This window comes from Lissotriton vulgaris, chromosome 3_1 (assembly GCF_964263255.1).
Source record: "Lissotriton vulgaris chromosome 3_1, aLisVul1.2, whole genome shotgun sequence".
Taxonomy (NCBI): domain Eukaryota; kingdom Metazoa; phylum Chordata; class Amphibia; order Caudata; family Salamandridae; genus Lissotriton; species Lissotriton vulgaris.
The window spans coordinates 2,026,066,025-2,026,093,349 of NC_141689.1; the positions used below are offsets into that span (position 1 = coordinate 2,026,066,025).

General features: G+C 42.5%; 1 protein-coding gene and 1 long non-coding RNA gene across 5 annotated transcripts in view; one reads left to right on the forward strand and one right to left on the reverse strand.

The window, feature by feature from the left end:
* Positions 1 to 8,540, forward strand: part of CYP4V2 (cytochrome P450 family 4 subfamily V member 2) — a 176,623-nt gene extending 168,083 nt beyond the window's left edge. For 2 of the 4 annotated variants that reach the window (XR_015309387.1, XR_015309388.1), the window contains exons 11-12: positions 5,235 to 7,315; positions 7,411 to 8,540. Coding sequence is in view for 2 of the 4 variants with exons in the window: in XM_086962550.1 (XP_086818676.1) it covers positions 5,235 to 5,407 (173 nt within the window). In the remaining 2 variants the exon portion in view is untranslated. Of the gene's footprint in view, positions 1 to 5,234 lie in introns of all 4 variants that reach the window. The other 2 variants (XM_086962550.1, XM_086962551.1) reach the window with 1 other exon arrangement.
* Positions 8,541 to 10,023: 1,483 nt separating this feature from the next.
* On the reverse strand, positions 10,024 to 17,829 carry LOC147728761 (uncharacterized). The gene is made up of 3 exons (XR_015309389.1): positions 15,856 to 17,829; positions 10,551 to 11,943; positions 10,024 to 10,476 (listed from the first exon to the last, which is right to left on the reverse strand). It is a non-coding gene; the product is annotated as an uncharacterized LOC147728761 (long non-coding RNA).
* Between the last annotated feature and the right edge of the window lie 9,496 nt (positions 17,830 to 27,325).

Here is a 27,325-nt window from a genome sequence, read left to right on the forward strand (position 1 = left end):
ATTGCTTGGTCCATTATCTCGATGCCTACAAGAATGATCCTTAGAAGACTACACAGCCCTAGATCCCTTGACACTGGGCCATGAATCAGACACCTAAGGTGCCCACCGTGGACACACTATGAAACATTAGGTGGGCTATTCACAAACGTAGTGAACCACATTGCTGTGCCAGAACTTTGGGCAACTAAAAAGTTTCAACTTGCCTCAAAAAGTCCTCTCTAAAACACAGGGAAGACAGAATCCTGTTTTCCTGTGTTTGAATTAAACTGCCGCCTTCACAGTGCTTTTGCAATGCTCGATGTTTATATCATGCTGTTGCAATTGTTTGTATTTTAATGTGTAGTAGCAACGACGTATAGGGCATCAAAAATGGTAACGTATGGCCCATCTTATGAAAATTGCAGTAATTGATTGTGGAAGTGCAACAAGCCATGTAAAAGCAGGAAGTAGATTTTCAATAAAACAGTAAAATAATATTTAATCGTGTTGCATATTATAAAAGTGGAATCAACCCAGAATATATCCGATTAACAATTTGGCAGTTATTTAAAAGTACAAGAACACTTTATAGTTTAAGCGTTGTATATAATATTTTCTGTCTTGTTGAAGACCACATCTCTTCTTTAGAGGAAAATTGAATAGAGAGGCTTTACTTTAAGCTGCTTGTCTCTGAATTTTTTAACAGACCAATATCCATTACTGTGAATTAACGATGACCATTGTCTATATACAGATATTCTAATCGTATGTTTCTAATGGATGGGCATGGGACCCATATACGGCATAAATTGGATATGTGCATTCCTCTTGTGCCTATTTGATGTCACACTGAACCTCCTGGTGAAAAACATCCCGTTATTCACAGTTACCCTTCTGAAATGTTATATATTGTAATGCCCATTCCTGGGTCATTCATGGTTAGCCAAGATCTCCCCATCTATCACTGCACACTTTTTCGTCCATTTTGTCTCCGCTGTATTCACCCAATAGTGTGACAGGAGCAGAACGGAGTGTTGCAAGTATAAAGTGCTTGAGAGAAGAAGAAAGGTTGTTTCGAATTTGGCTGCTTTTGTCATGGGGGCAAAATTATAAAAGTTGCTTACATCCTCCCTACAGTGAAAACAATAGGTGCTGATATTTGTCATGTCTTAGGTTAACATAGCATCTTATTTCATATTTTCTTTATTGGTGTTGTGATTACTGTTGTATCTGATACTGTTCGGTGTCTAACCCAGTGCCCCTCCTTTCTCTGAGTACAACAGATCTCACAGGGAGACTGAAGTATGTTGCACTTATATGGGGGGAGTGGGACAGCTCAGTGTCAACTTGAGTTAAATAGTTGTTGCTTTTATATTTGCATAACCAAACTACTCTCTCACCTTCTTGTATCACAATAATACACATCATCCCAGTCTTTTTAGGTCTGGAGTTAGCCAAGACCTTTTGATTTTACTAAAATAATATGTATAATATACTTACTTAAAGGGGCTTTCATCCACCTCTCTTTATCCACTAGTCTATGATTGTCATTCACATTTAACTTCTTCGCACTAGAGCATTCAGCCTAGACAGAGGGTGTGCCTACTTCAGTTACTGGTTAACTGAACCTTGAGTGACTGCATTTTGCTCTTTCACAAGATGGACATCCAAACACAAGGTAATTGTCAGTAGCATTGTTTTGGTTTTTACTAGTCATTTCATTAGTGTTGCCTGATGTCATAGCAGGATGCCTTTCAAGTGAGTAGAGGGCACATTCCAGCTTTATCAGTTTTTGTCTCCTGCTAATTTTGTTGCGAATTCCTTTTGGAACAACCTTGGTTATCTGACTTCTGCTGTTTCACAGCCTACTATATTGTATTCCTGGACTCAGTATTACCAATAGTTCTTTAATACACTTTGCCCAGCAAAAAAACCAAACATAAACATAGGTTGGGTATAATTTGGGTTTCAATATCCAGTATTGTGTGCTGTGAAACTTCTATTATTGATTCTTTCCATCTTCTTTCTTTCCTTTTTTTTGCCGTCTTTCTTTTATGCTTTCTTTCTTTTCTTTTTTCTTTTTTCGCTTTATTTTTTTTTATCTTTGCTCCTTTCCTTCCTATTTCTTTCCTTGTTCTTCCTTCCATTTTCCCGTCATTCTTACTTCCTTTTTTGCTTTCTCTTCATTCTTGCCTTCTTCTGTCTTTATTTACCTTACTTTTTTACTTTTTTGCCTTTCTTCCATTTTTGTTTGCCTTCTTTCCCTCCCTTCCTCCCTCCCTCCATCTCGAAGCTGGCAGCCAAAGCCAGATCAATTGTTTTTTTTTAGATCTGTTATGCAAGCCTTTTTGATTTTACTAAAAGAATGTATACAAGAGTTACTTACAGGGGTGTTCAGCCAGACCTCATTGATTAGTGTATGATTGTGTCAATTACATTTTTCTTCCACCCACTCCAGCATGCATCAAGGGGCAAGATGTCATTCCACATCAGCCATTAACTGACTTCACTATGAGTTATGGCATGCTCCCCTTTCACAAGGAGCACATCCATCCACAAAGTAGTTCCGTTCACTGCCAAGGAGCACTATGGCAATAAACATTTTTGTTTTATGCCAATGATATTTTTGTAGGTGTAACTGTGGTTGGAACCTATACGTTTTGACAAATATTGTTATTAAAGTGCCTCGCCAAGGATGGTGCAAGAATGCTACGTGTAAAGGCAAAATATAATTTTGCGCTCCATCCACTAAGACAGCATTTTTTCTGCCCTTTTCTTGTTTTCTGATGCCACTTTATTGGTGGTGCCTTAATTCTCTTACCATACCTTACCTTATTTATGGAGGTGCAGGACTTTTACGACCCCTTTTGTTTCATTTGGTAAAAACTGTTGTGTTGTGAGCCATAATGTACTACATGGTGACAGAAATACCACCAGTTCCTCTGATTTACCCATACTATGGGGTATCTCTTTGTCTGTGTTAGAAATTCATTTATTTTATGCCACCATAGACTGAAAAGAGTGTATGCTTATTGTGATTGATTTCTTATAGGGGTATGCATTGAGATATGTTCTCATTTACTCCTCAATGGTGCTCTCAATGACCAAAATGCTTCCCTGCTTGGGCATTTCAGTCTCTTCTTTCTTTTGACAGGCATCCTTGTAACACACAGAGAGGATTCGAGTTGCAATCTTTTTTTAAAACTGCTTAAAGGGAAGATGAACTCTATCATTTAGACACTGGCAGGTAGCCTACCAGACCACCCTTTGACATCGGCCTTTGCCTCCACCCCCATGGACCACCCCCTGAAGTGGGATATATCATCTGCCAGCATGGCAGTGGCAATTTTGGCAAGAATGAGATTTCCACTGCAACTTTTCCTTAATTTCACATTTACACTTGAACATTTTAGTCAGTTATTAAAGGCATTCAAAATAACACTACCACTGGATGAGATTGTATTGTGTATCTTCAAAACTATCCATAATCTCCTCTGACACTATAAGGTGGATTTTGCATGCATTTAAGAGGAAAGGAATTATATCCACAGCAGTGAAGCAAGCTGGAATGTCTGTGTCTGGGGATCTGAATGAGGACTTCATAATATGGCTATTTTTTCATTTCAGCTCGTGCTGCAAGGCCGTATTGAGCTATAGCCTTTTTTTCGTTACCAAAGTGCTTAATTTGGAGAAATAGTAGTGATTGTGCAAGTCTTCTCTTTTCTAAAACTATATACAACAGTCTTTTTAGAAGCATGTTATTTTGTCAAAGGGTATGTCACAATTACCGTGCAGGTCCATTGCCTTTTTCCCTATGTTAGCATAAGCACGTTGCAGACTGCCCTCTGCTTTGCGCACCTTATTCTACGGATATATTTTTCTTTGTATCACAACGTACTTTCACACAGATCATGCTGTTGTTTTTGTGCTCTGTTCTTTCCTGGGATTTAGTCTGCACATGTAGACAAGGTCGAAAAACAATGCCACTTGTTATTCTGTTCTGGTCAGGCCCTTCCATCTAGACTAAACAAACAAATGCAGCTGTTGTTTCAGAACACGTACTTCTTGTCATATAGGTATGCACAGATCGGTAACACACACTTGGAGAGGGACCTTTCTAGGTAAAAAATGGTGACCGCACCCAAGATGTAGAACTTTCATCTGTGTATACGAGGTATGTTGTATGCTGCTAACACCTAGAGATCTTCTGATATGTAATCATTTTGCTTCTGCAGAAGAGAAGTGAGGTTAGGGTATACTGTTGCATATAATGACAGCTACATTTCTGATTTACGGACTACTTGCTATGCTAACCTTATTTGTGTTAGGCATTTTCTTACTTGTTGTGGCAGGTATACTGCATACTAGCATGATAGTTAAAATAAAAAATGTTAACGTTTCTCGTGTATCTGTCAGAACTTATTGTGGAATAGTGCGAGTGTGAGAGCAAAAGGGTGTGTCCTGCAACTGCGATTCCTAAGAGGGTTGGGAGTGTTGTGTTCTGGGGTGTCTAATCACGTAAGTAGGAGGGCAGGTGAGACACTAAAGCTAGTCAGTCCTGGGCTTGTGGGTACTCAGGTGGTCGGATGACTCTGCCCCTGCCTACTAAGGTCCCACTATCCCAAGCATAGTTTTGTGACTTTGCAGAATCCCTGGGTTAATTTCCAAGCCGTCCTCTTTTTACCTTTTCGCTACTATTATTTTATAAACGGAACGACTTTGCTTCTAGAGTTACAGAAGTTTATGTTTTTCTTCCTTAAATGATTTTTGGAAATGTAGGTAAGATTAAGATAAATGTAGACAACCCCCACCCCCTTAATGTGACATCATAGACTTTTCCCCTAGTCAGATTATTAATCTGACTCTTGGTAGTTTGTAGTAATATCTAGATATACTGTAACGCCTGAAAAGCAGCAATAATTTATGATATTGTGTAACACCATTTGTCGAAATGAGCTGTAATGCGTTTTTTCTGATGTCTGGATTTACAAGATTTTTAAAAGCAATCAAATGCAAAATGTTTCGCTGCAACAAACCCTCTAAATAAGAAATGCATGGAAGTTCTCTAAAACTGATTTGCTCTGAAAAACCCCTCCCCAGAATATTTCTCAGAGTTCCACTGTAATTAATGTAATCTGCTGTAGCCAATGTGCTTCTGGGTCCAAAACCTTCAACAAACACTGCCACATTGCCTTTTCTTGTAAATGTTCTCGTAATTGTTTAGTAAAGAAATCTTCATTTTATTTTATTTCCAGGACAGCGTTTTGCCCTTATGGAAGAAAAAGTGGTGTTATCCTCGATCCTACGACAGTTTTGGGTGCAAACAAACACGAAGCCAGAGGAACTGTGTCTGCAAGGAGAACTCATCCTTCGCCCTAAAGAGGGCATCTGGATCCAACTGAAAAAGAGAGCAGACTTTATATCATAACAAATGAAGGAATTTCATGGAGTAGCATTTATGTAACCTCTGTTAGATTGTCCTGCACACAATCATATCCAGCTAAATGATAACATCTCAGTAGTTCATAAAAACGTGTTTTTACCCTGAATGGTATTTTGCCACTAAAAGAACAGATGTTTCTTGTTAACCAACTCAGTGGTATGCATGTTATCTGCCTTAAAAAGGTGACTGGACCCACAAAAGATTGAATCCCTGGCCATGAATCTAAAACAGATCCCTGCAGTTGTGAATGCATTAGTTCACTGCTCCACCTGTACTGGCTCTCTCACAAGCAGTGCTTTCTTGGCTAGAGTGCTGGAACTGAGCTGCACTTTTGACAATTCAAGAATTGTTTTTGGGATACAGGTGTTGTAGCTTCATTCTTTTGCCGCCTTCCCCACCTTCACTCTAAACTAGCTTATACTTGTTGCAGGCTGGTTGATTGTATCGTACAACCATGTTTCTTATTCAGTTCGCACAATTACAACTTACTGTACTGTTCATATATAGCAGTCTTGTTCATGACATTTTTTTAGTCAGGCGCATGAACATTTAAATCTCAGGTAAGGTGGGTGCATGCACTCTATACAGCAGGTAATAATAAAGTTTTGGAGTGTAGGGATCACAGAAATTATTTTTTACCGCAAATGCCATATGTTTTGCTCAGTGTTGCATAGCCAGGTTATTCACATATTCTCTAAGCACCAGCTTCCCCAAGCCTGTCAATTGTGTCCCTAACAAAAGAGTCACTTCATCATGGATATTGTGGCATTACCTTGCACGTTTTCTCATAAAAAGACAATGAAGAAGCCCATATTTAGGACATAAAATCTGGGCATATAGAGTGCCAGTACTGCCACTTAACAGGGCCTTTTACAAATGTTATTTTGTGTTTAATCATCTTTATTTAGAATAATGGCATGTACAAGTCAAGAGAAATCCAATAAAATATGATTTAACTCCTTAACCGCTGCAGGAATTCCGCCGTGGTGCGGGAGTCTTAATGAGTGGGTGGGGCAGTATCGGCCAACGAACATGCACAGCACTAGCCAGGTAGTGCTTGCGATGGCCGTTGGCCGACGCGCGCATGAAAAGGGTTAAGCCAACAAGAAGAGTAATCCTGGATATGACACTAAACCTACCTGATTATATTTTACGAATTTCATCAGAAAAGAGCGGAAGAGGCAGAAGGCAATAAATGATAAAAGGGAATGGAGAAGGTAAAAAGTAAGTAATGACCGATAACCAGTAGAAAGGTTTTGAATGAGAGAAAAATTGGAAAAAAAATACTAATGTGAAAAGTAAACAGAGTTTAGAGTAAGCAGACAGAAGAGGAGGTCACAGAGGTATAACATTTTCGGAAAGGATAGCATTATTATTTTGCACAGCTATTCTGTCTAAAAAATGTCATAATGATAACCAATACCATTGTCTATTTAATGATGGCTTACAAAAGGAGGCAAAACCAATATCTAACCGATGATAGTGACAGACATTATACCACCATGCTTTAAATGCATTATTAGAGGAACATTTCCAATTAATCGTAACCTGCTGAAAAACTAAGGCTATTCTAAGATCAAACTATTCTTTTTTATGTACATTTAACTCTGTAAACTCATATAAGCTACCTAGAAATAGCAATATCTGATACATAGTACATTTTACATCAGAGATGTTTGTGAGCTGAAACTAGACTATCTCCCAAAATGATGTAGTTGGAGTGCAAAGAAAAAGAAGGTGCATAAGGACCCCGTTCAGGTGATCATAAGACCAACAGGCAGTAATATTTGAGTTGGAGAATTTGTCAATAGAAGCTGAAGTATGATCTAATCTGTGGTAGAAAAAGAACAAAGATTGGGAAGCGGAGGCTGATCTATAAATGTTAAATACTCTGTACCACATTTTTTTCCAAAAAGTGACTGGCCAAGCATATCCCAAATCTGCTTTCCATTGGAGTTCTATTTTAGGTTTCTCTCTAAATAAATCAGGGAAAGTAAAAAAATTGTAAATAAGAGAAGCTTTAGGAGTAGAAGCTAGCAGTCTAATTAGAGGTGAGGGTGTTAGAGAAAGAGTAGGTTTGGAGGGTAGTAAATAAAGAATTTCCAACATGAAATCAAAAAGAAAAGTGCATTTACGCCAAAATGAGCAAGTTCCCTTAAAAGCTGCTTGAAATTGTGGAAAGGAGCAAGGATTAGAAACAATTAATAAATGGAGGACCCATATTATACCTTTTTGTCTCCAAGAGTTCCAATATAGAGACTAATTGTTTATAGTAACAAAATGGTTGTATCATAAGGGAGACTCGTGAGAAATTAACTAGGTTTGAACATAAGGTTTCAGTATGTTATAAGTGTGTTTAAATAAAAGCTAAGAAGCAGTAACATTCATAGATAAAAAATAAAGAACTTCTCTAGGAGAGAATGGTGAAAACACAGCTTGCTCAATCGCAAACTACAGAGAAGTAAATGAGGAGGGCAATGCAAGGAGCCATACTGAGGCCTGTCTCAAACAAAAATCTCTATGATAGGTCCAAAAATCTGGAAAATTTGCACCACCCTCTATTGTGGCTTTCTTAGGATGTGAAAGAGAAATTCTGGACTTCTATAAGAAAGGAAGAAAGTAGAGTATCTATTCTTTTTAAAAAATGTACGAGGGATGATGACTGGGACAAGATGTACAGTAGAATAGAAGTAATCATCATTCTAATGGAGTCGAGAATGAGATGGCCCCACCAGAAAGGAATAAAAGGTTCCAGGAAGAGATTAATTTAGCAATTCTATTTATTCCTCCTTCAATATGTATGGAGACTGATTCTTTAATAGAATTTGTCAGCCAAATACCAAAATATTTAATTTTAGAAGGATTCCAATGAAAACCAGTAGAATCCAAAAAGTGTTTAAGGACTAATTCATGATTATAGGTAGCCAAATGAGATAGAATTATCTGCCTTTTTATTGGATTAACAAATCCTTTCACATTCTATGAAACAACTCTGAATAAAAAAAACAATCAATATATATATATAAGGGCGATCAGTCAAACGTAACAATAGTAGAGATATAAAATATAAGGAATGAGAATAAGTGAGATAAAGAAAGAAATGAAGAAGATAGGGCAAGGAAGAGAAGGAAATAATAAAATTGTAGAACCATTGAAGACAGTACATGTAAAAAAAACTGATAACTGAAAACACACCTTGTAAAAAACAAAAGAATAAATGAGGTGGTGATGCACATATGAAGATGGCATGACCAAGCAGGGGGCAACTCGCCACATCTGGATGTTATATAGGAAAATGGGAACAAAGAATGAAACAGTTCTTGATCACCTGCAAAAAAGATCAAGAAGAAAGAGAGTGAACAAAAAGAAGAGCAACAAGCAATAACTGATAAACTGTGGAAAAAATATATTTAGTTAAAGCTGCAATAAAACAAGAATGAAGATCTCCGCGTGAGGAAGGATCCGCTATGTCCGTAGAGTCAGTTGTATGGGCAAGACAAAAATGTCTGAGCTTTGCTGAATCATCATAAGAAGTGGTCTCATTCTGGAATGTAACTTTGAAGTTACAAGGGTGCAGCAAGCCATAAAGAGCTCCCATGGTAAGTAACGCCGGGCGAAGACTAAGCAACTCTTTTCTCCTGTTGGCAGTAACTGAAGGGACATCTTGTGAGATAAATATCTTTGCACCTGAACACATAAGCTGCTTCTTAGATTTGGTTGCGTTTAGCCCTTACAAGAGATCCGTGAACTCCAGAACAAAAAAATAATCACACCACAAGATTTAACAGGAGCTGACGAAGAGGGTAAGTGTGGACCCAGGTTGTGTGCATGGTGGATGTTTTAGGATGTGGAAGAAGACAAATAAAGGAGCTTAGGCAAACAATATTTAAAGAAGGACACAGGATTCTCTCCTTCAATGCCTTCCGGGAAGCCATAAATACATAGGTTATTAAGTCTATTTCTGTTTTTGCGGTCTTCCGAATGCTTTTTAGCAAGAGGATGTCTTTTTCCAACAGTGCGATTTTAGTGGTTTCATCATGAAGATCATTGACCCTCTGCTCCACTGATGATATCCTGGGCTCCATAGATGAGCATTTATCATCAAGAGTTTCAATCCTTGAGTTTGTTTCTTCAAAAAATGGTCTTAAGGCTCTAATTTCCTAATGGTAGTGGTATGATAGTTGTGGTTATAGAGTGAGAGTTACCAGATTGCGCCATGTCAAAAGAGGAACTTGGATCCTCCATTAAAGGTTTTCCAGAAGACCAACCTGAGTCTGATATTTTAATAGAGTGACTCTTACTGGACCAAGAAACCTTTTTAATTCTGCCTGAAAAAGAAAAGTTTGTAGCATATGTAAAGTAATGCAGGTCAGAAAGGTTACTGGTGTAGAAATGAGTGACACCACTGAGATTAGAAACAGTAAATCCAGATCTTGCTACTCAAGTAAGCAACTTAGTAAAATGTGAATAAAAATCATTGGCTAATTGCATACATTGGACTCAAGCACCAAAAAGATTTGCGAAGAATATGCAAAATAGAATAAGATGCTCAATGCAGTCATTTCTAAAATGATTCCAGCAATACTGCAAGACGTGCCCTCTGCCCTATTTCTATTTTTGAATACACTTACTGAGTCATTTCGAGTTTGGTGGATGCAAGACATTCACCTGAAAATGTTGGAGACCCAGTCCGTTAAAATTAGTTTTCCCTCTCCATTGTGATGTGGGTGAAGCCACACGACTATTACTCAATGTTGGCCAGACTATCCAACCTATTCAAGGTGGTCCTTCTGATGAGAAAGCCGGGCAGTCACGAACAAGAAAAACATAATTACCCCATGCACTGCGAGAACTTTCAGTGCTCTAGGGTTGTTGATGTTTTTTAACAACAAACTCTTGCTTTGGGAGCTTTTTAAGGAAAATCAAATAAAGTTCTCCAAGTGTGCAGGGCCGGACTGGGAACCAAAACCGGCCCTGGCAAACTGCTCGGCCGGCCCCTTCTCCCCACTCGGGGACGGTTTTCAGCCTATTTTGTTGCAGGGCCGATTTTGCAGCTATGCTGCAAAAACGGCCCTGTAACAAAATCGGCCCCATGGGCTCAAAACCGGCCCCCACCCTTGCGGCGCACCGGGGGATTGCCCGGTGCCCGCTATGGCCAGTCCGGGCCTGCAAGTGTGCAAACAAAACATCTTCCTTGTTCAGCAAAGTTCTTTGCCTTGAGTGCAACAGCTACAACCACTTTATTGTTTCCCACAAGGCAGGTAAAGATTTCTAACTATGTTGGTTAATGCTAGACATGGGGAAAAAGAAGCAGGTGAACTATCAGGCCGGCTGTCCTCTGGTCAATCTTTAAGTGATCCCCCGTTATTACAATGAGACTTTAGAGGGAACTTGCTGAATGGGAAACCTCAGTGGCTTTGACTGTGCCGCTTACTTTATGGGTGAGTACGGGAGAATAGGCATGCCGAAATTCCACACTGCATTTCCATAGTTCAATAATATTCTCTGAAAAGTAAAAAAACATCTATTAATTTCAAACAACAGTGTCCCGTTTTGACTTTGGCATTTCAGTGGCTTTTATAATGCCTGGCTTGAAAGATGATTGTAATTGGAGCCTTCTACTGACCTCCAAGGTGCTTTGGGAAAGATTACAGCAGCTTTCTAAAATTTTGGAGGTAGCACTTCCCCTACTGTACAGCAGAATTAAATGAAAAATTGAGTGCGAGAAAGAGATGAGATATAATTATTGGAGGAGCGCATGCTTTGGTGAAAAGACATATATTTTGAAGGCATTCACATACTATTTTATGTATCTTTATTTCTGTTAAAGCAGATAGTCACCTTGGACATTTTCTATAACCGCGACATGAAAATATGCAGATGATTGTACAGCATTGTATATTAATGTTAATAGGTACAGAAAATTAAATGTTCAGCACTAAACAGTGAACCTCAAATATATTGCTACCTCACACCCAAAAATAAATATAAATAAAGATGCTTTATGTGCCATGATATTTGTCCCTTCTATAAGCTAAATGTAGAGTTATATACAACTGTTTAAAAGGTTTCAACAGGTGTTGGCATCATTTTTGAAAATCTGTGTGTCCTTGTGTATCTATATATTACATGTTGAGGTCATTTTATCACACAAAATTGAATGGAATATAAATCCATATATTCTAGAGACCCATGAAATATGGAAAGCTTCCCATGGTCATCATATAAACCGTAAACTGAGCCGGAATGGGTTTTGAGTATTACAGCCCACAAGATGAATGCTAAAACATCATACGTATATTATAGATCTTTGATGTAATTCTGCCATCAAGGGGTTCTGGTGACATCATAAACTACAAGGCTGAAAGCAGAGCGGTTTGAAAATGCCACAAGAACACCAAAATAGCAATAGAATGCCTTATTACTTGTTACCCTCTATGTATTTTTTTAAATACTATCTACATAGAGAATATATGTTTATCTCAAACACCATATCAAACACTGGCACAAGCATGAGGGTACTTTATTTATTTATTTATTTATTTATGAGTTTATATAGCGCTGGAATCGACTCCAACTGGAGTATCTCTGCGCTTTGATACCGAATAAGATTTCAACAGATAGGCAAGGAAGAGGCATGGGACTAGATTTTATTGGTAAACAGCAAAGTTTTCAGTTGTTTCCTGAATTTCAAATGATCTGTGCATAGCTTAAGGGCCAGAGGAAGTTTGTTCCACAGTGTGGGCCCTGCAACAGATAGTGCTTTCCCTCCGTGTCTGGTTTTTTTAACACGAGGTACTGCCAACAAAAGATTTTCGCTAGATCTCAGTGATCTGGAGGGAGTATAGGGGGTGAATTTCTGTTCCAGGTAGGTCGGGCCATGTCCGTTTAAGCATTTCTGGATAATGCAGCATATCTTAAATTTGGCCCTTTGTCGAATACTCAACCAATGTAGTTTGTCAAGGAGAGGTTTTGATGCTGTTCTGGGAGGGGCATTTAGGACAAGGCGAGCTGCCGTATTCTGAACCACCTGGAGTCTGTCCAGGACTCCTTCATTAGCGGAGAGGAGCAATCCGTTGCAATAGTCAATGCGACTCAGTATGAGGGCTTGCACTAGGGTTTTTCTGAAAGAATCTGGTAACAGGGGAAAGATTCTGCGCATCATGCTGATGGTGTGAAAGCATGAGCCAGCTACCATGTTACTATGCTGTTTGAGTGAAAGGTCGTGGTCAAGACGAATCCCCAGATTTTTAACGACCTGTTTGGGCTCTGGGACAGTACCAAGATCAGACGGCCACCAATCTGGGGTCCACAGTAATTTGGCATCTCCAAACAGCATTACTTCCGTCTTGTTGACATTGCACTGTAGGTAGTTGGTGGACATCCACTGTGCGACGGCTTTCATGCCAGCGGAGAAGGAGTTTCTTATTTCAGTGGTGAGTTTTTGAAAGGGAAAGAGGAGCTGCGTGTCATCCGCATATGACACGGGAATGAAACCAAATTTGCGCATCACTCTTGCCAGGGGTGCCACGTAGATGTTAAAAAGTGTTGGGCTCAAACAGGAGCCCTGTGGCACCCCTTTTGTAATCTCTACCTCTGTTGATCGATATTCACCCATGGTGACGGTCTGGGTGCGATCGGTAAGAAAACTCCTTAGCCAGGCAAGGGCCTTGTTCTTGATCCCTACGTTCGACAACCGGTCAATAAGGATGTTGTGTGACACGGTGTCGAACGCTGCCGACAGGTCTAATAACACCAGAATTACCGAGTAGCCTTTGTCCTGAAACATATGCAGGTCGTCAGTAACAGACAGGAGGGTGGATTCTGTACTGTGTTTCGGCCTAAACCCAGATTGAGAGTAGTCTAGGCCGCCCGCTATCTCAATGTAGCTGGATAAGTGACGATTGACATATTTCTCAGTGAGCTTTCCCAAGAATGGTAACAGGGAGATAGGTCTGAGGTTTGATAGATCGGTCCAGAGAATTGCGGTGTTCTTCCTGATAGGCCTAACTAAGGCCTGTTTCCACTGTTTGGGAAAGGAGCCTGTACTCAGGGATAAGTTAATACGTTTTTCAAAAGTGGGGGATAGAGTTTCCAACAAGGTGGGCATGAGTCTTGCTGGGATGATGTCATCAGGACTTCCGCTTTTAATCTGCATAGTGAGTAGAGACACATCTTTAGGAGTAATAGGGGGGAAGATGTCTAAGGTGTGGGGGCCACTATTAAACTCTGAATCATGAAAGATGGACACTGCATTGGTAGTCAACGTATTGTTAGAGTTGACTATTTTTGCATAAATGATATCTATTTTGTTAGAAAAAAATAGAGATATTTTATCACAAAGTAATTGTGAAGAAGTGTCGGGACTCTCACATGCTGCTGGATTGGTAAAGGACTGCAAGACCTGGTATAAAACCCTAGGGGAATTGTCTGCAGCCGTGATAAGGGAGGTGATATGGGCTTTTCGCGCAGTTCTGATTGCTTTATGGTAAATGCTTAATGCATCCCAGTAATGTCTCCTGTCAGTTGCAAGATGGGTGGACCTCCATTTCTTTTCTAATTTTCTGGCTGTTTGCTTCAGATTCCTGAGCTCTTCAGAGAACCAGATCTCTTGTTTTTTGGCTGGTCGAGGTCTAAATTGTTTTAAAGGGGCTATCTCGTCAATGGCCGTTTTGGTAGCTTTAGTAAACATATCAACTGCATTGTCAATATCTTCAGGAACCGTAGAGAAGGGTTGAACACATTTCCCTGCGAAGGTAGTCTCATTAACTTTGTGCCATTGCCGCCGTACTTTAGGAATGTTGGTAGGTTCGAGGATAGTGGTTACAGGATAGGGAATATTAAACTCAAGGATAAAATGGTCAGTCCAGCTGACTTGTGTGGGGGGTAGGCATGTAACACTGGAAAAATTTGTGATTATAAGGTCTAGGGTATGTCCTGCCACGTGAGTTGGGCCCACATTGTGTTGTTCGAGACCTAGTAGTGAGAGATCATTTAAAAATGATTGTGCTTCTTTGCAATCTGTGAGTTCACTGTGTAGGTTGAAGTCACCTATTAACAGGAACCCTTTATCTTTGTGAACATATGGTGCTAGGTTTTCAAGTAGTATGTTGACAAAGTTTGAACTTGGTCCCGGAGGACGATATACCAGAGCACCCAATCTGGTTTGTTTAGAGGAATGAATTGTTTTAAAGATCAACAATTCAATCTCAGGGGTGCTAAGTTCTGACAAAACAGAGCAGTTGATGTTATTTTTATGTACAATTGCAATTCCTCCACCTATTTTCTTCGGTCTATCTAGTCTGATTATTTTATATCCTGTTGGAATGGCCAGCGTAATGGAAGGGGTAGAATGAGGTTTGAGCCAAGTTTCAGTAATGAAACAGAAGTCAGGCTCGTTCGTAGAAATGAGGTCCCATATTTCAGAGGTGTGTTTAGGTAGAGAGCGTACGTTACAGAGGATGTTTTCTTGGCCTGTGATTTTGGAAGTTTTTAAAGAGGGTGTATGGGTTATCACGCATCTCTCAAAACTTTTTCCCTTCAGTTGTATTGAGAACTGGGACTTGCAATACAGGCATGAGAAAGGCCCTTCCACTATGTAGTTAGTATTTCTCTGACAATCAACTGTCTGGAGTCCCTGATTACCTGTGCTGAATAGGTAATCCTGTGTGTGAGCGGTTCATGCAGGGCATTTTGTGAGACCTCCATGGCCCCTGGTCCCGTCCTGTCGCGGACGGGCGCAGACGGGCAGGTCTTAGGCTGGTCTTTGGCGCTGTCGAAGGCGCCCCTCTGCGCGCAACCGCTGCGCGCTTGGGCTGACGACTGGCTAAATAGTCCTTCCAACTAGGTACTAGAGCGCTAACCGCTCGACTGCCTCGGGGTTGCTGGGCGTGTCTGTCTCTCACCTGCCCCGCCCTCCGCTCAACGGCATTGGATGCCGAGTCGGACCAGGGCGGGCAGGCTTGACCACTGAGCACAGACCGGGAAGAGCACCTGAATCCCCTTACAGTTCTAGGGTAACTTGTATGGGCACAGAGGGTGAGTGTTAAATTATTATTTCAATTTTACACAGCGTGCGTTTTAAAATCATGCATCAAGTGACATGCGGCGCAAGTGAGGTGTATTTTAAAAATTCGTAATCAATTTAAAATACCACAAGCTATGACAGCAATAATTCCGCTCTGTCGAGTTTTTACCTGGTACCAAGCGGGGTCGGGAGACACTGCCACTGTCCTGCCCTTACCGCAATGAGCCCAGGCTTCCTCCCGCCTAAATAGTCCTTCCAACTAGGTACTAGAGCGCTAACCGCTCGACTGCCTCGGGGTTGCTGGGCGTGTCTGTCTCTCACCTGCCCCGCCCTCCGCTCAACGGCATTGGATGCTGAGTCGGACCAGGGCGGGCAGGCTTGACCACTGAGCACAGACCGGGACCACTTGCCAATCCCTCTGTATGTACAAAAGACACCATAGTCTGTTGTAATGAAGATGCTTCTATCCAGTGGCTTTGTGCAATGTTGATATTTATTTCATATGACCCATGGCAGAAGGTCAAGTTGTTTTGGCATTTCTGCCTTGTACATAACCACTTGCCTCATGCTTATTGCTGGTGCCTCATGTCCATTGGCACATGTGGGCTCTGCAATAGAATCCACACCTTCAATTGGTGCATCACTTCCTGTCAGACAACATCCATATCTCAGATAAAACAGGCAGGACCTTCAGTGGTGGATGCCAAACTGACGGGTGATCATTCTTTTTGCCTCACCCTGACCTCACTGTAGTGATGGGGGCATCCAGTCTGGCCTGGGGAGGTCACCGTGGCAAATCGGAGATCATAGTACTTTGGTTTCTGATGCAGCAGTGCCACCATATAAACCCTCTGGTGCTACACACCTTCCGCCTTGCCCTCAAAGCCGTTTTGCCTTCAATTAGACTAGGTGTGTCCATGCTCTGATGAACAACACAACCGTCATGTGGAACAGCAAAAAGCATGGTGGTGTGGTGTACCATGGCCTTTATTGAGAGATTCTCAGGGAGTGGAGGTGGCTGAATCCTCTAAGGATCTCTTTAATGGTCACCTGGCAGGTTGTTTGAAGGTCATATTGGACCAGCACAGCAGTGATACTGCTGATCATGAATACACCTGCGTCCAGAAGTAGCACAGGGCATATTCATTCAGTCGAGTATGCCCTCGATATATCTTTTCACTACCATAGAGAATGCTCAGTGTCTGTTCTTTGCTGCCTGGACTTTCCTCCTCAAAGCCCTGTCGGAGACACATTCCACATTTTTTTTAGACTTAGGACTCCTTAATGGATTCCTATCTGTGGCACTTATTATGCAGGTTCTGAGAAAGGTAAAAAGGAACAGAGCATAGCTCATCTAGTTAGCCATGTTTTGGGCTCTGCGAGTCTCGTACGCTGACTTGCTGAATCTGAGCATATGTCCTCAACTGGCTGCCTCTTTGAGGACACCTACTGTCCCAATGACAGAGCAGTATTTTTCATCCAAAAACCCCACAAGCTTTGTATTTAAAGGCATGTATAATATACACTTGATACAAATAAATGCTGTGTCTGTGAGGTGTTTGATGGCTAAATAGAAATGTAATCGTTTGAAAATGAATTTGTTATGGTCTAGCATAAATGCAGAGGCATGGATTTTTCTTTAATCAAGCTAAAACAGAACGTTGATGAACATTTATGTTTGAACAACATATTTCGTTTTGTAATTAGCTTATGTAAATCATGCTTTAATATAAGGTCCTCGGAGTGATATTATTAATAAAACCTTTTAAAATATTTGGTCGTCAGTGTCTTGCTTTCTCTCATAATATTTATTTTACTCTTTGGTGGCATTTTAGAGCCGGGTGTATTTTAACAATAGACAATGTCAATGCCTATATGCTGTGCAGTGAAAAAAAGTAGCAGAAAAGTGGTGCAAAATTTCGAAACTGGGTTAGTGTAAGTAAGTAAAGTCACAATTCCTATTCTTCTACCCTCACTCCAGAATAACGTTTCCAAATCCGATGGTCTGATCTTAAGAGTTATTTAATACACAACTGCTTTTTTATGAACCCAGTCTTGGAAATCGTACTGGTCAAAATGATGTTCACTCAGCAACAAAGTAGCTATTTCTAGATGGTAGAAATCATGTCTATTTTTGCAAGCATTATTTAACAATATGCATAACTAAGGGATAGAGTACCTCATGCCATAAATTATAAGGCTATTGCCAGTCACTGAGGAGTTCCATACTCATATAGAGGATGAAGCCGAAGACAGAGTTCCTTAATAAGATTATTGAAAGCTGAGGTGACTTGCGATATCCTTATCATGTACGCCAAGGGGTACTTTACCCACATAATACATGGATATATGGACACACCATCACTTTTCACGCAACCCTTGGTGCTTAGCTGTTTTATATGAAAGAGCAAGCATGTTTGCAAACATGATGTATACAAATAAAACCTGTAATGCAATATTCAACTAATCGAAAACCTGCTATTTCTTTGTAGCAAACATATATTAGAAACAGTTCAATACAAGTCAAATGAATAAAAACATTACCTCGGAATATGTAGAAACATGCAGAAAGGTTCTAGCTTTTCTCTAGCTATGGAAAAAATAAACTTGTCTCTGCTTATAATTGTAAGCTAAAACAAATAGAGCAGAAGAGAGAAAAACAAAGTTCTGTTTTCATTGCTTTAAATAGCTGCTTCGATTAATCTACCTGACCCGCCTTTTACCTCGGCTGCTGGTAGATAAAACTTTAAGGGCTAAAGAATAGGAACACGTTTATCCAGTACATGATTTCATCAGGAAATCTTAGCAGCCTTGAAGGACAAAGGACAAAACGCTTTGTGAACAAATGTCCATTGATCTTTTTTTCTAAACGAGCATTGGCTAAACCACTAAGGAATGCTTTAATTCGATAATCATAGCAAATACTGGAAGGTTATGTGTGCATTGTGTCTGTGCAAACTGTCTCATTCTGTGTCACTTATTGTTGTGCTGAGTTCAGGTGTGGAAATACAGTATACCAGCAACAAAAATATACGTAGTCTTTGAGTCACCCTCTCTGCAGATTTTGGCTGGTTTGAAACAGCCCTTTTTAGCCTGTGTTGAACATGGAGTGTAATTCACATGTTGGATTAGCCTAGAGGAGCTTTTGTGTTTCACTGTTAGCTATTGGCCTGCTAGGTGTGCTAGTCTGAAAGTTATTTCAATTGCTGTACGTGATCCATATAGAGAAAATCCATTGACTGCAATAGAGAAACGTTTGTGCTCCTAAAATTGTTTCCACACTACTCTCAGTGATTTTGTTCCTACTAGTGATACCACAATGCTGCATACTTTGCCTCAGGGACAAGTGTGATTTTGCACCTAAAATTGATTATGCAGTTAAATTTGATTTCATGCAGTGTATGCATCATAATATCTCAAATATTGGACTACACATAGTTTCATACAATCTGAAAAAGGATAGAATTTAGTAGATACGTGTATTGTTCTTCTGGTAATGTTGAAGGTGAAATTCATAGTGAATTTTCCCATCTGATTGTGAACCGATAGAAGGGATCAGAATGAGTCAGAATTAAGGTCAGAAACAAGCAGAAAGAGGCTAGATAGAGGTGTGAAATAAGCAGAAAGAGGCAGAATAAAGGTCAGCAACGAGCAAAAAGAAGCATGATAAAGGTGAAAAACTAGTAGAAAGAGACAGAATAAAGGTCCACAATGAGCAGAAAGAGGCAAGATAAAGGAGATAATTGAGCAAAAAGAGGTAGAATAAAGGTCAGAAACTATAAGAAAGAGGCAAAACAAAGGTCACAAACAAGCAGAATAAAGGTCAGAAATGAGCAGAAAGAGGCATAACAGAGGTCTGAAACGAGCAGCAAAATTTAGAATAGAGGTGAGAAAGTAATAGAACAAGGCAGAATAAAGGAGAGAAATGAGCAGAATGTGGCAAAATAAAGGAGAGAAAGGAGCTGAAAGAGGCAAAATAAAGGTCCGCAATGAGCAGAAAGAGGCAAAAAAGGTGAAGAACGAGCTGAAAAAGGCTGAGTAAAGGACAGAAACAAGCAGAAAGAAGTCAAAATGGAGGTGAGAAACAAGCAGCAAGAGGCAGAATAAAGGTGTGAAAGAAGCAGGTAGAAGCAGAATAAAGGTCAGAAACGAGTAGAAAGCAGCAGAATAAAAGTCCAAAACCAGCAGCAAGTGGCAGAATAGAGGTCTGAAATGAGCAAAAAGAGGCAAAATAAAGATGAGAAACGAGCAGAAAGAGGCAGAATAAAGTCAGAAATGAGCAAAAAGACGTAGAATAAAGGTCAGCACTGAGGAGAAAGAGGCATAATAGGGGTCTGAAACGAGCAGAAAGGGGCAAATTAAAGATGAGAAATTAGCAGAAAGAGGCAGAATAAAAGTCAGAAATTAGTAGAAATAGGCAGACTAAAGGTCAGAAACAAGCAGACAGAGGCAGAATAAAGGTCCGAAACCAGCAGAAAGAGGCAGAATAGAGGTCAGAAACAAACCAAAAGAGTCAAAATAGAAGTCAGAAATGAGCCGTAAGAGGCAGAATAAAGGTCTGAAACAAGCAGAGAGGCAAAATAAAGGTGAGAAATGAGCAGAAAGAGGTAAAATAAAGGTCAGAAACTATCAAAAAGATGTAGAATAAAGGTCAGCAACAAGAGGAGAAATAAAGGTCAGAAATTAGCAGAAAGAGGCAAAATAAAGATGTGAAATTAGCTAAAATTAGCTAAAAGCGCCGCACAGCCGATTAAGCGCTGGTCGCGGACCCTTCCAAACTAACTTTTCCCGCCGGGGAGACGCGAGGCTACGCCCACTCGGAGGCCAGGTCCCCCCCAGTGTGCTTAAAAGCGCCGATCCCTGCGCCCACTGCTAAGAGCACGAACCCTCCTGAGGTGGAAGCCGGGAGTCTGTCTGTTATATTTTAAAAATTACTATTTGTCACTTGTTGCTGATTTTAAGAGCACTTAATTGTTATTTACATCAGGACCCACTCCTTTAAAGCGCCGCACAGCCGATTAAGCGCTGGTCGCGGACCCTTCCAAACTAACTTTTCCCGCCGGGGAGACGCGAGGCCACGCCCACTCGGAGGCCACGCCCCCCCAGTGTGCTTAAAAGCGCCGATCCCTGCGCCCACTGCTAGAAGCACGAACCCTCCTGAGGCGGAAGCCGGCAGTCTGTCTGTTGTATTTTAAAAATTACTATTTGTCACTTGTTGCTGATTTTAAGAGCACTTACTTGGTATTTACATCAGGACCCTCTCCTTTAAAGCGCCGCACAGCCGATTAAGCGCTGGTCGCGGACCCTTCCAAACTAACTTTTCCCGCCGGGGAGATGCGAGGCCACGCCCACTCGGAGGCCACGCCCCCCCCAGTGTGCTTAAAAGCGCCGATCCCTGCGCCCACTGCTAGAAGCACGAACCCTCCTGAGGCGGAAGCCGGCAGTCTGTCTGTTGTATTTTAAAAATTACTATTTGTCACTTGTTGCTGGTTTTAAGAGCACTTACTTGGTATTTACATCAGGACCCTCTCCTTTAAAGCGCCGCACAGCCGATTAAGCGCTGGTCGCGGACCCTTCCAAACTAACTTTTCCCGCCGGGGAGACGCGAGGCCACGCCCACTCGGAGGCCACGCCCCCCCCCAGTGTGCTTAAAAGCGCCGATCCCTGCGCCCACTGCTAGAAGCACGAACCCTCCTGAGGCGGAAGCCGGGAGTCTGTCTGTTGTATTTTAAAAATTACTATTTGTCACTTGTTGCTGATTTAAAGAGCACTTACTTGTTATTTACATCAGGACCCTCTCCTTTAAAGCGCCGCACAGCCGATTAAGCGCTGGTCGCGGACCCTTCCAAACTAACTTTTCCCGCCGGGGAGACGCGAGGCTGCGCCCACTCGGAGGCCACGCCCCCCCCAGTGTGCTTAAAAGCGCCGATCCCTGCGCCCACTGCTAAAAGCACGAACCCTCCTGAGGCGGAAGCCGGGAGTCTGTCTGTTGTATTTTAAAAATTACTATTTGTCACTTGTTGCTGATTTTAAGAGCACTTACTTGTTGTTTACATCAGGACCCTCTCCTTTAAAGCGCCGCACAGCCGATTAAGCGCTGGTCGCGGACCCTTCCAAACTAACTTTTCCCGCCGGGGAGACGCGAGGCCACGCCCACTTAGGAGGCCACGCCCCCCTATCAGCCCTCCCTATTTAGAATGTGCTTGTATCGTACGCGCAGCGGATGGGCGCAGCGGGCGTGCCGTTTGCGCGCCGAAGGCGCGCCTAAGGCAAGCCCGTCTGCGCCCGTCATCGCCTCGACATCGCCTTTCGCCAGTCCCCCTGGTCAAACTTTGCCTCGGGTGCCCTTTCAGTACAATCGAGAACATCTCCTTGCCTTAAACCCTGGACAGAGATGTATTGACGTGTCAGGCATCCTTGGCCACACGAAACTCCAATGCAACTCCTGCCACTTCACCGCTGCTAGCCCAAGTCGCATTCAAGAAAATCGATACTCACCTACCACCTCTCCCCTCACGATTCTTCAACTCAATGTCAGGTCGCTCACCAAACACCATCTTGAGGTTAACTCCCTCATCCTGGATGAGAACCCTGACATTCTCTTCCTCTGTGAAACCTGGCTGCGGGATGGCGCGTCTGCCATTCCCAACCTCACGCTCCCAGATGACTACCACATGTCAATTATAAATCGCGATACGAGAGGCGGTGGCATAGCGGTATTCTATAAAAAGCAATTCACTTGCTCATTTATTAAAGAAGTTCTTCCTGACTGTGAATGTGCCCGATTTAAAATTACAACTAGCCCACACTTCACAATGTCTGGCCTTTACATCTACCGCCCACCTGGCCCTGCCTCCAGGTTTATCGATGCCCTCCTCGAGATGACAACCGCTCTTGTGACCAAATCTGCTAACTTTACCATCTTGGGCGACCTCAATCTCCATTTTGACCTATTTAATGACCCCACTATTAAAAATCTCCTTACCGATCTCTCTGCCCTACAACTTAATTCCCTTATCCAGGCTCCTACCCATCTAGCCGGACATACTCTGGACCCGGTCTTTACCAACATTCAAGAGGCCACTACAGAGATGCCCATACCAATGGGATGGAGGGACCACTACCTCATTAAACTGACTATCCTAGTCTTTGGACGACCGCACAAAATCGAATCTACCCGCCGCCTTAAAAGACCATGGCACAAACTATCCACTGCCGTCTTCCACGATACCCTTGGGGAATTCCATCGGGAAGCCAACCAAGACATCAATACGACCTACAACGCCTTTAATGACTGGATTATGGGTGGACTTGACACTCTCATTCCAGCAAAATTGACCAAAGGGCGTATCACACCCTCCAACCGCTGGTACAATGAAACCCTCAAAACTATGCGCAAGGAATGTAAAAGAGCAGAGCGTCTCTGGAGAAAAGACTTCGACTGTAAAGACAAAACCAACTATACATTGAAACTAAAATCGTATCACAAAGCCATTCGCACGGCTCGTGCAGCTTTCTATGCTGACAAAATCAACTCAAGTCCAAACCCTGCAAAAATAATCTTCAAACTAGTCCAAGAACTTCAGAGCACCAGGTCACCCTCCCCCAACATTGCATCTGCTGAACAATGTGAGCAACTCGCTACATATTTCGTGGAGAAAGTTGAAAATATTTACAAAACTTTCTCTCAGCACCCCCTCCACCCTATCAATCCCACCAATTCCACTTCTAACTTCAAACTTCACCCCTCTTACTCAAATCCCTGATATTTCTCCGGATGACCTAATCAAACTGTGCAGAAAGGTGAAATCAGGTTCCCCTGCGGACCCTATGAGCCCTACCCACTTCATGGACTCGCTTGATTTCTTCTTGCCTTCCATGACTGACATACTCAACTTCTCTTTCTCGTCCGCTACTGTTCCGGCAGCCTGGAAACAGGCATGGGTGTCACCCATTATCAAAAAAACATCCCTAGATCCATCTAAGCCGGAAAACTTCCAACCCATATCTTTGCTCCCTTGGCTGTCTAAAATTGCAGAGGCCCACGTTAACGGCGTCCTCTCCAAACATGTGGACCTGAATGGCATCCTGGACCCATCCCAAAATGGGTTCAGACCAGGCCACAGTACGGAGTCTGCCCTACTGGCCACCTCCGAATATCTCCGAACGATCTTAGATTCCAGTCAGAGTGCTGCGCTGATTCTTCTCGACCTCAGCGCAGCCTTTGACACAGTATCCCATGACATCCTTTTTAAGCGTCTGGAGATGACCGGTGTTTCTGGCCTCGCTCTGACCTGGTTCTGCTCCTTCCTTAAGGACAGATCGTTCCGGGTGTCAGCCCCCCCTTTTCTTTCCAAACCCCACCCCATAGCACAGGGAGTTCCTCAGGGCTCAGCGTTGAGCCCTTCCCTTTTCAACCTTTACGTGCAGCCTCTTGCTACGGTGGCCAAAGAGTGGGGGCTGACGCTGGTGTTGTATGCCGACGACACCCAGTTGGTCATCACCCTCACGGAAAGCCCTTCCATCGCGGCCTCCAGGTTCAGAAACGGCCAGGCAGCAGTGGCGCAATGGATGACGGATAACTACCTACAACTGAACGCGGGAAAAACTGAAGTGCTACTCCTTGGCAAAAACACCAGCCTTTGGAATGAGCACTGGTGGCCGTCATCCCTTGGTTCCATCCCCCTCCCTAAGTCCCTTGTGAAAAATCTAGGAGTTTGGATGGACGCCTCACTCAGCTTCCAGACTCACACCAAGAAGGTGGCCGCCACCTGTATAGGTCTATTGAGAAGTCTCAGCTCTATACTTGGCTTTTACGACCCGAAGGTCCGCCAGCTGATCGTCCAAGCGACTATCCTTTCTCGCTTGGACTACGCGAATGTCCTCCTCCTAGGCGCAAACAAAGCAGAAATAGCTAGACTCCAACGCGTGCAAAATGCGGCGGCAAGAGCTTTGGTCGGCCTTCCCCGCAGATGCTCAGCCAGAACTACCATCCGCAAACTTCACTGGCTGCCTGTTGACTCCAGAATTCAATTCAAAGCCCTCATCATGATCTTCAAAATTTTCAAACTGGGAAGTCCCACTCTTCTACAAAATCTCCTCAGTCCCTATGTTCCAGGTCGTGACCTGCGCTCCTCTAACCAATATCTCTTGAGCGTTCCCCGCGCAAAGCTCTGCCGCACCGGAAGTCGCTCCTTCAGGGTCCTAGGACCTAAGCTTTGGAATGCTCTGCCCCTTAACATCCGCTCCCTAGATAGCCTTCCTACTTTCCGAAAAGCCATCAAGACCCTCCTGTTCCCCTCTGGTTAGCTCTTCACTCTCCCTTTCCTCCTACCTGGTGGGTTCTGTGACTCTTCTCAGCGCCGGGACGCCTCTTCGTTGGGGCAGCTATTGCGCTTTACCAAACCCTTAGAATAGAATTAGAATAGAATAGAATAGAATAAAAGTCAGAAACAGGCAGAAAGGCAAAATAAAGGTCAGAAACGAGCAGAAAGAGGCAAAATAGAGGTCGGAAATAAGCCACAAGATTCAAAATAACGATGACATACAAGCAGAAAAAGATAGAATAATGGTCAGAAATGAGCAGAAAGAGGCAAAATAAGGTGAGAAAGTAGCAGTAAGAGGCAACATAAAGGTCAGTAAAGCAGAAAGATGCAAAACAAATTTTGCAAATGAAAGAGGCTAGATAAATGTCAGAAACAAGCAGAATGAGGCAAAATAAAGGTGAGAAAAAAGCAGCAAAAAGCAGAATAAAGTTGAGAAATGAGCAGAAAGAGGCAGAATAAAGGTCAGAAACAAGCAGAAACAAGCAGAATAAAGGGCAGAAAGAGGCGGAATAAAGGTCAGAAATTAATAGACTGAGGCAAAATAGGGGTCAGAAATGAGCATTAAGAGGCAGAATAAAGGTCAGAAACTAGCAGAAATACAAAATACAAGTGAGACACAAGCAGAAAGAGGCAGAATAATGATCAGAAAATGAGCAGAAAGATGCAGAATAGAGGTCAGAAACTAATAGAAAGAGGCAAAATAATGGTAAAAAATTAGCAGCAAGAGGCAGAATAAAGGTCAGAAATATGCAGAAAGAAGCAGAATAAAGGTCAGAAATGAGTGGAAAGAGGTAAAATAAAGTTGAAAAATTAGCAAAAAGAGGCAGAATAAAGGTCAGAAACAAGCAGAAAGAGGTAGAATGAAGGTCAGCAAAGAGCAGAAAGAAGCAAAATAGAGGTCAGAAACAAGCAGAAAGAGTCAGAATGGAGGTCAGAAACGAGCAGAAAGAGGCAGAATATAGATGAAAAATGAACAGAAAGGGCCAGAAAAAAGATCCGAAATGAGCAGAAAGAGAAAAAATAAAGGCCGGCAAAAAGCAGACTGAGGCAGAAAAATGGTCAGGAGGGAGCAGAAAATGGTAAAATGGAGGGCAGAATGAGCAGAAAGAGGCAAAATAGAGGTGAGAAAGGAGCAACAAGAGGCAAATAGAGGTCAGAAACAAGCAGTAAGAGGCAGAATAAAGGTCAGCAGCGAGCAGAAAGAAGCAAAATAATAGACAGAAAGAGCAAAAAGAGGCAACATAGAGGGCAGGAGCAAGCAGAGAAAGAGCTGAGAAGGCACAAAACCAAAGGCAGCCGAGGATATGAGACTGTAGGCAAGCTGGACAAGAGGACTATTACAGGGGATCTGGCACAAGGACCTGCTCCTGTGTGCCCCCAACTCTTTTTTTTTACATTGCACCCACTGACAGACCCACTCATAAACCCACTCACAGACCCATTCATACAATCATGCATCTACTCACAGATCCGTTCAAGCTCTCATTCACTCACTCACAGATCCATTCAAGCAACCATTCACCCACTCTCAGACCCACTGAAAGACTAATGCACTCACAGACCCACTCAGAGACTTACTTACTCACACACTCACTCACAGATGCACTGAAACTCACACACCCACTGACAGACCTTCTCAGACACTTACACACCCACTCACAGAGCCACTCAACACTCATGCACCCACTTACAGATCCACTCAGATACTCATACACCCACTTCTAGGCCACTTAGAGAATCTCACACACTCTCAAAGACACTCATCCACCCACTCACAGTTCCACTCAGACACTCATGTTGCCAGTCACAGACCCATTCAGAGACTCTTGTACACACTCATAGATCCACTCAGGGACTCTCAGACCCCCTCACAGACACACACCCACTCACAGACGCACTCAGAGACTCATGCACCTTGTCACTGATCCACTTAGAAGCACTTTCACCTACTCACATACCTACTCAGATACTCGTACACCCATTCATAGCACTACTCAGAGACTTGTGCATCTACTCACACCCACTGAGAGACTTGTGTACCCACTCCCACACCCACTCAGCCAGACACCCACTTACAGACCCAACCAGACACTCAAGCAGCCACTCACAGACCCCACATAGACACTTATACACCAAGTCGCAGACCCACTCAGAGGGTTATACACCCACTGAGAGACTCACACACCCACTCAAGACTCATGAACCCATTCACTCATGCATCCACTCACAGACCCACTTATAGACTCCTGCACCTACTCACAGATCTACTCAGAAACTCATGAACCCACTGGCTGACTCACTCAGACACTCACTCACTCACCCACTCACAGACTCATACTCAGACTCACACAAACACTCACAGACCCACTGAGATGCTCACAGAATTTCAAAGCACTCATGCAAACACTCACAGACCCAGCAAGAGACTCGTGCACTGACTCACAGACCCACTCAGACACTCATGCACCTACTCACAGACCCACTCAGACACTCATGCATCCAGTCACAGACTCACTCAGATACTCATGCATCCACTCACAGACTCACTCA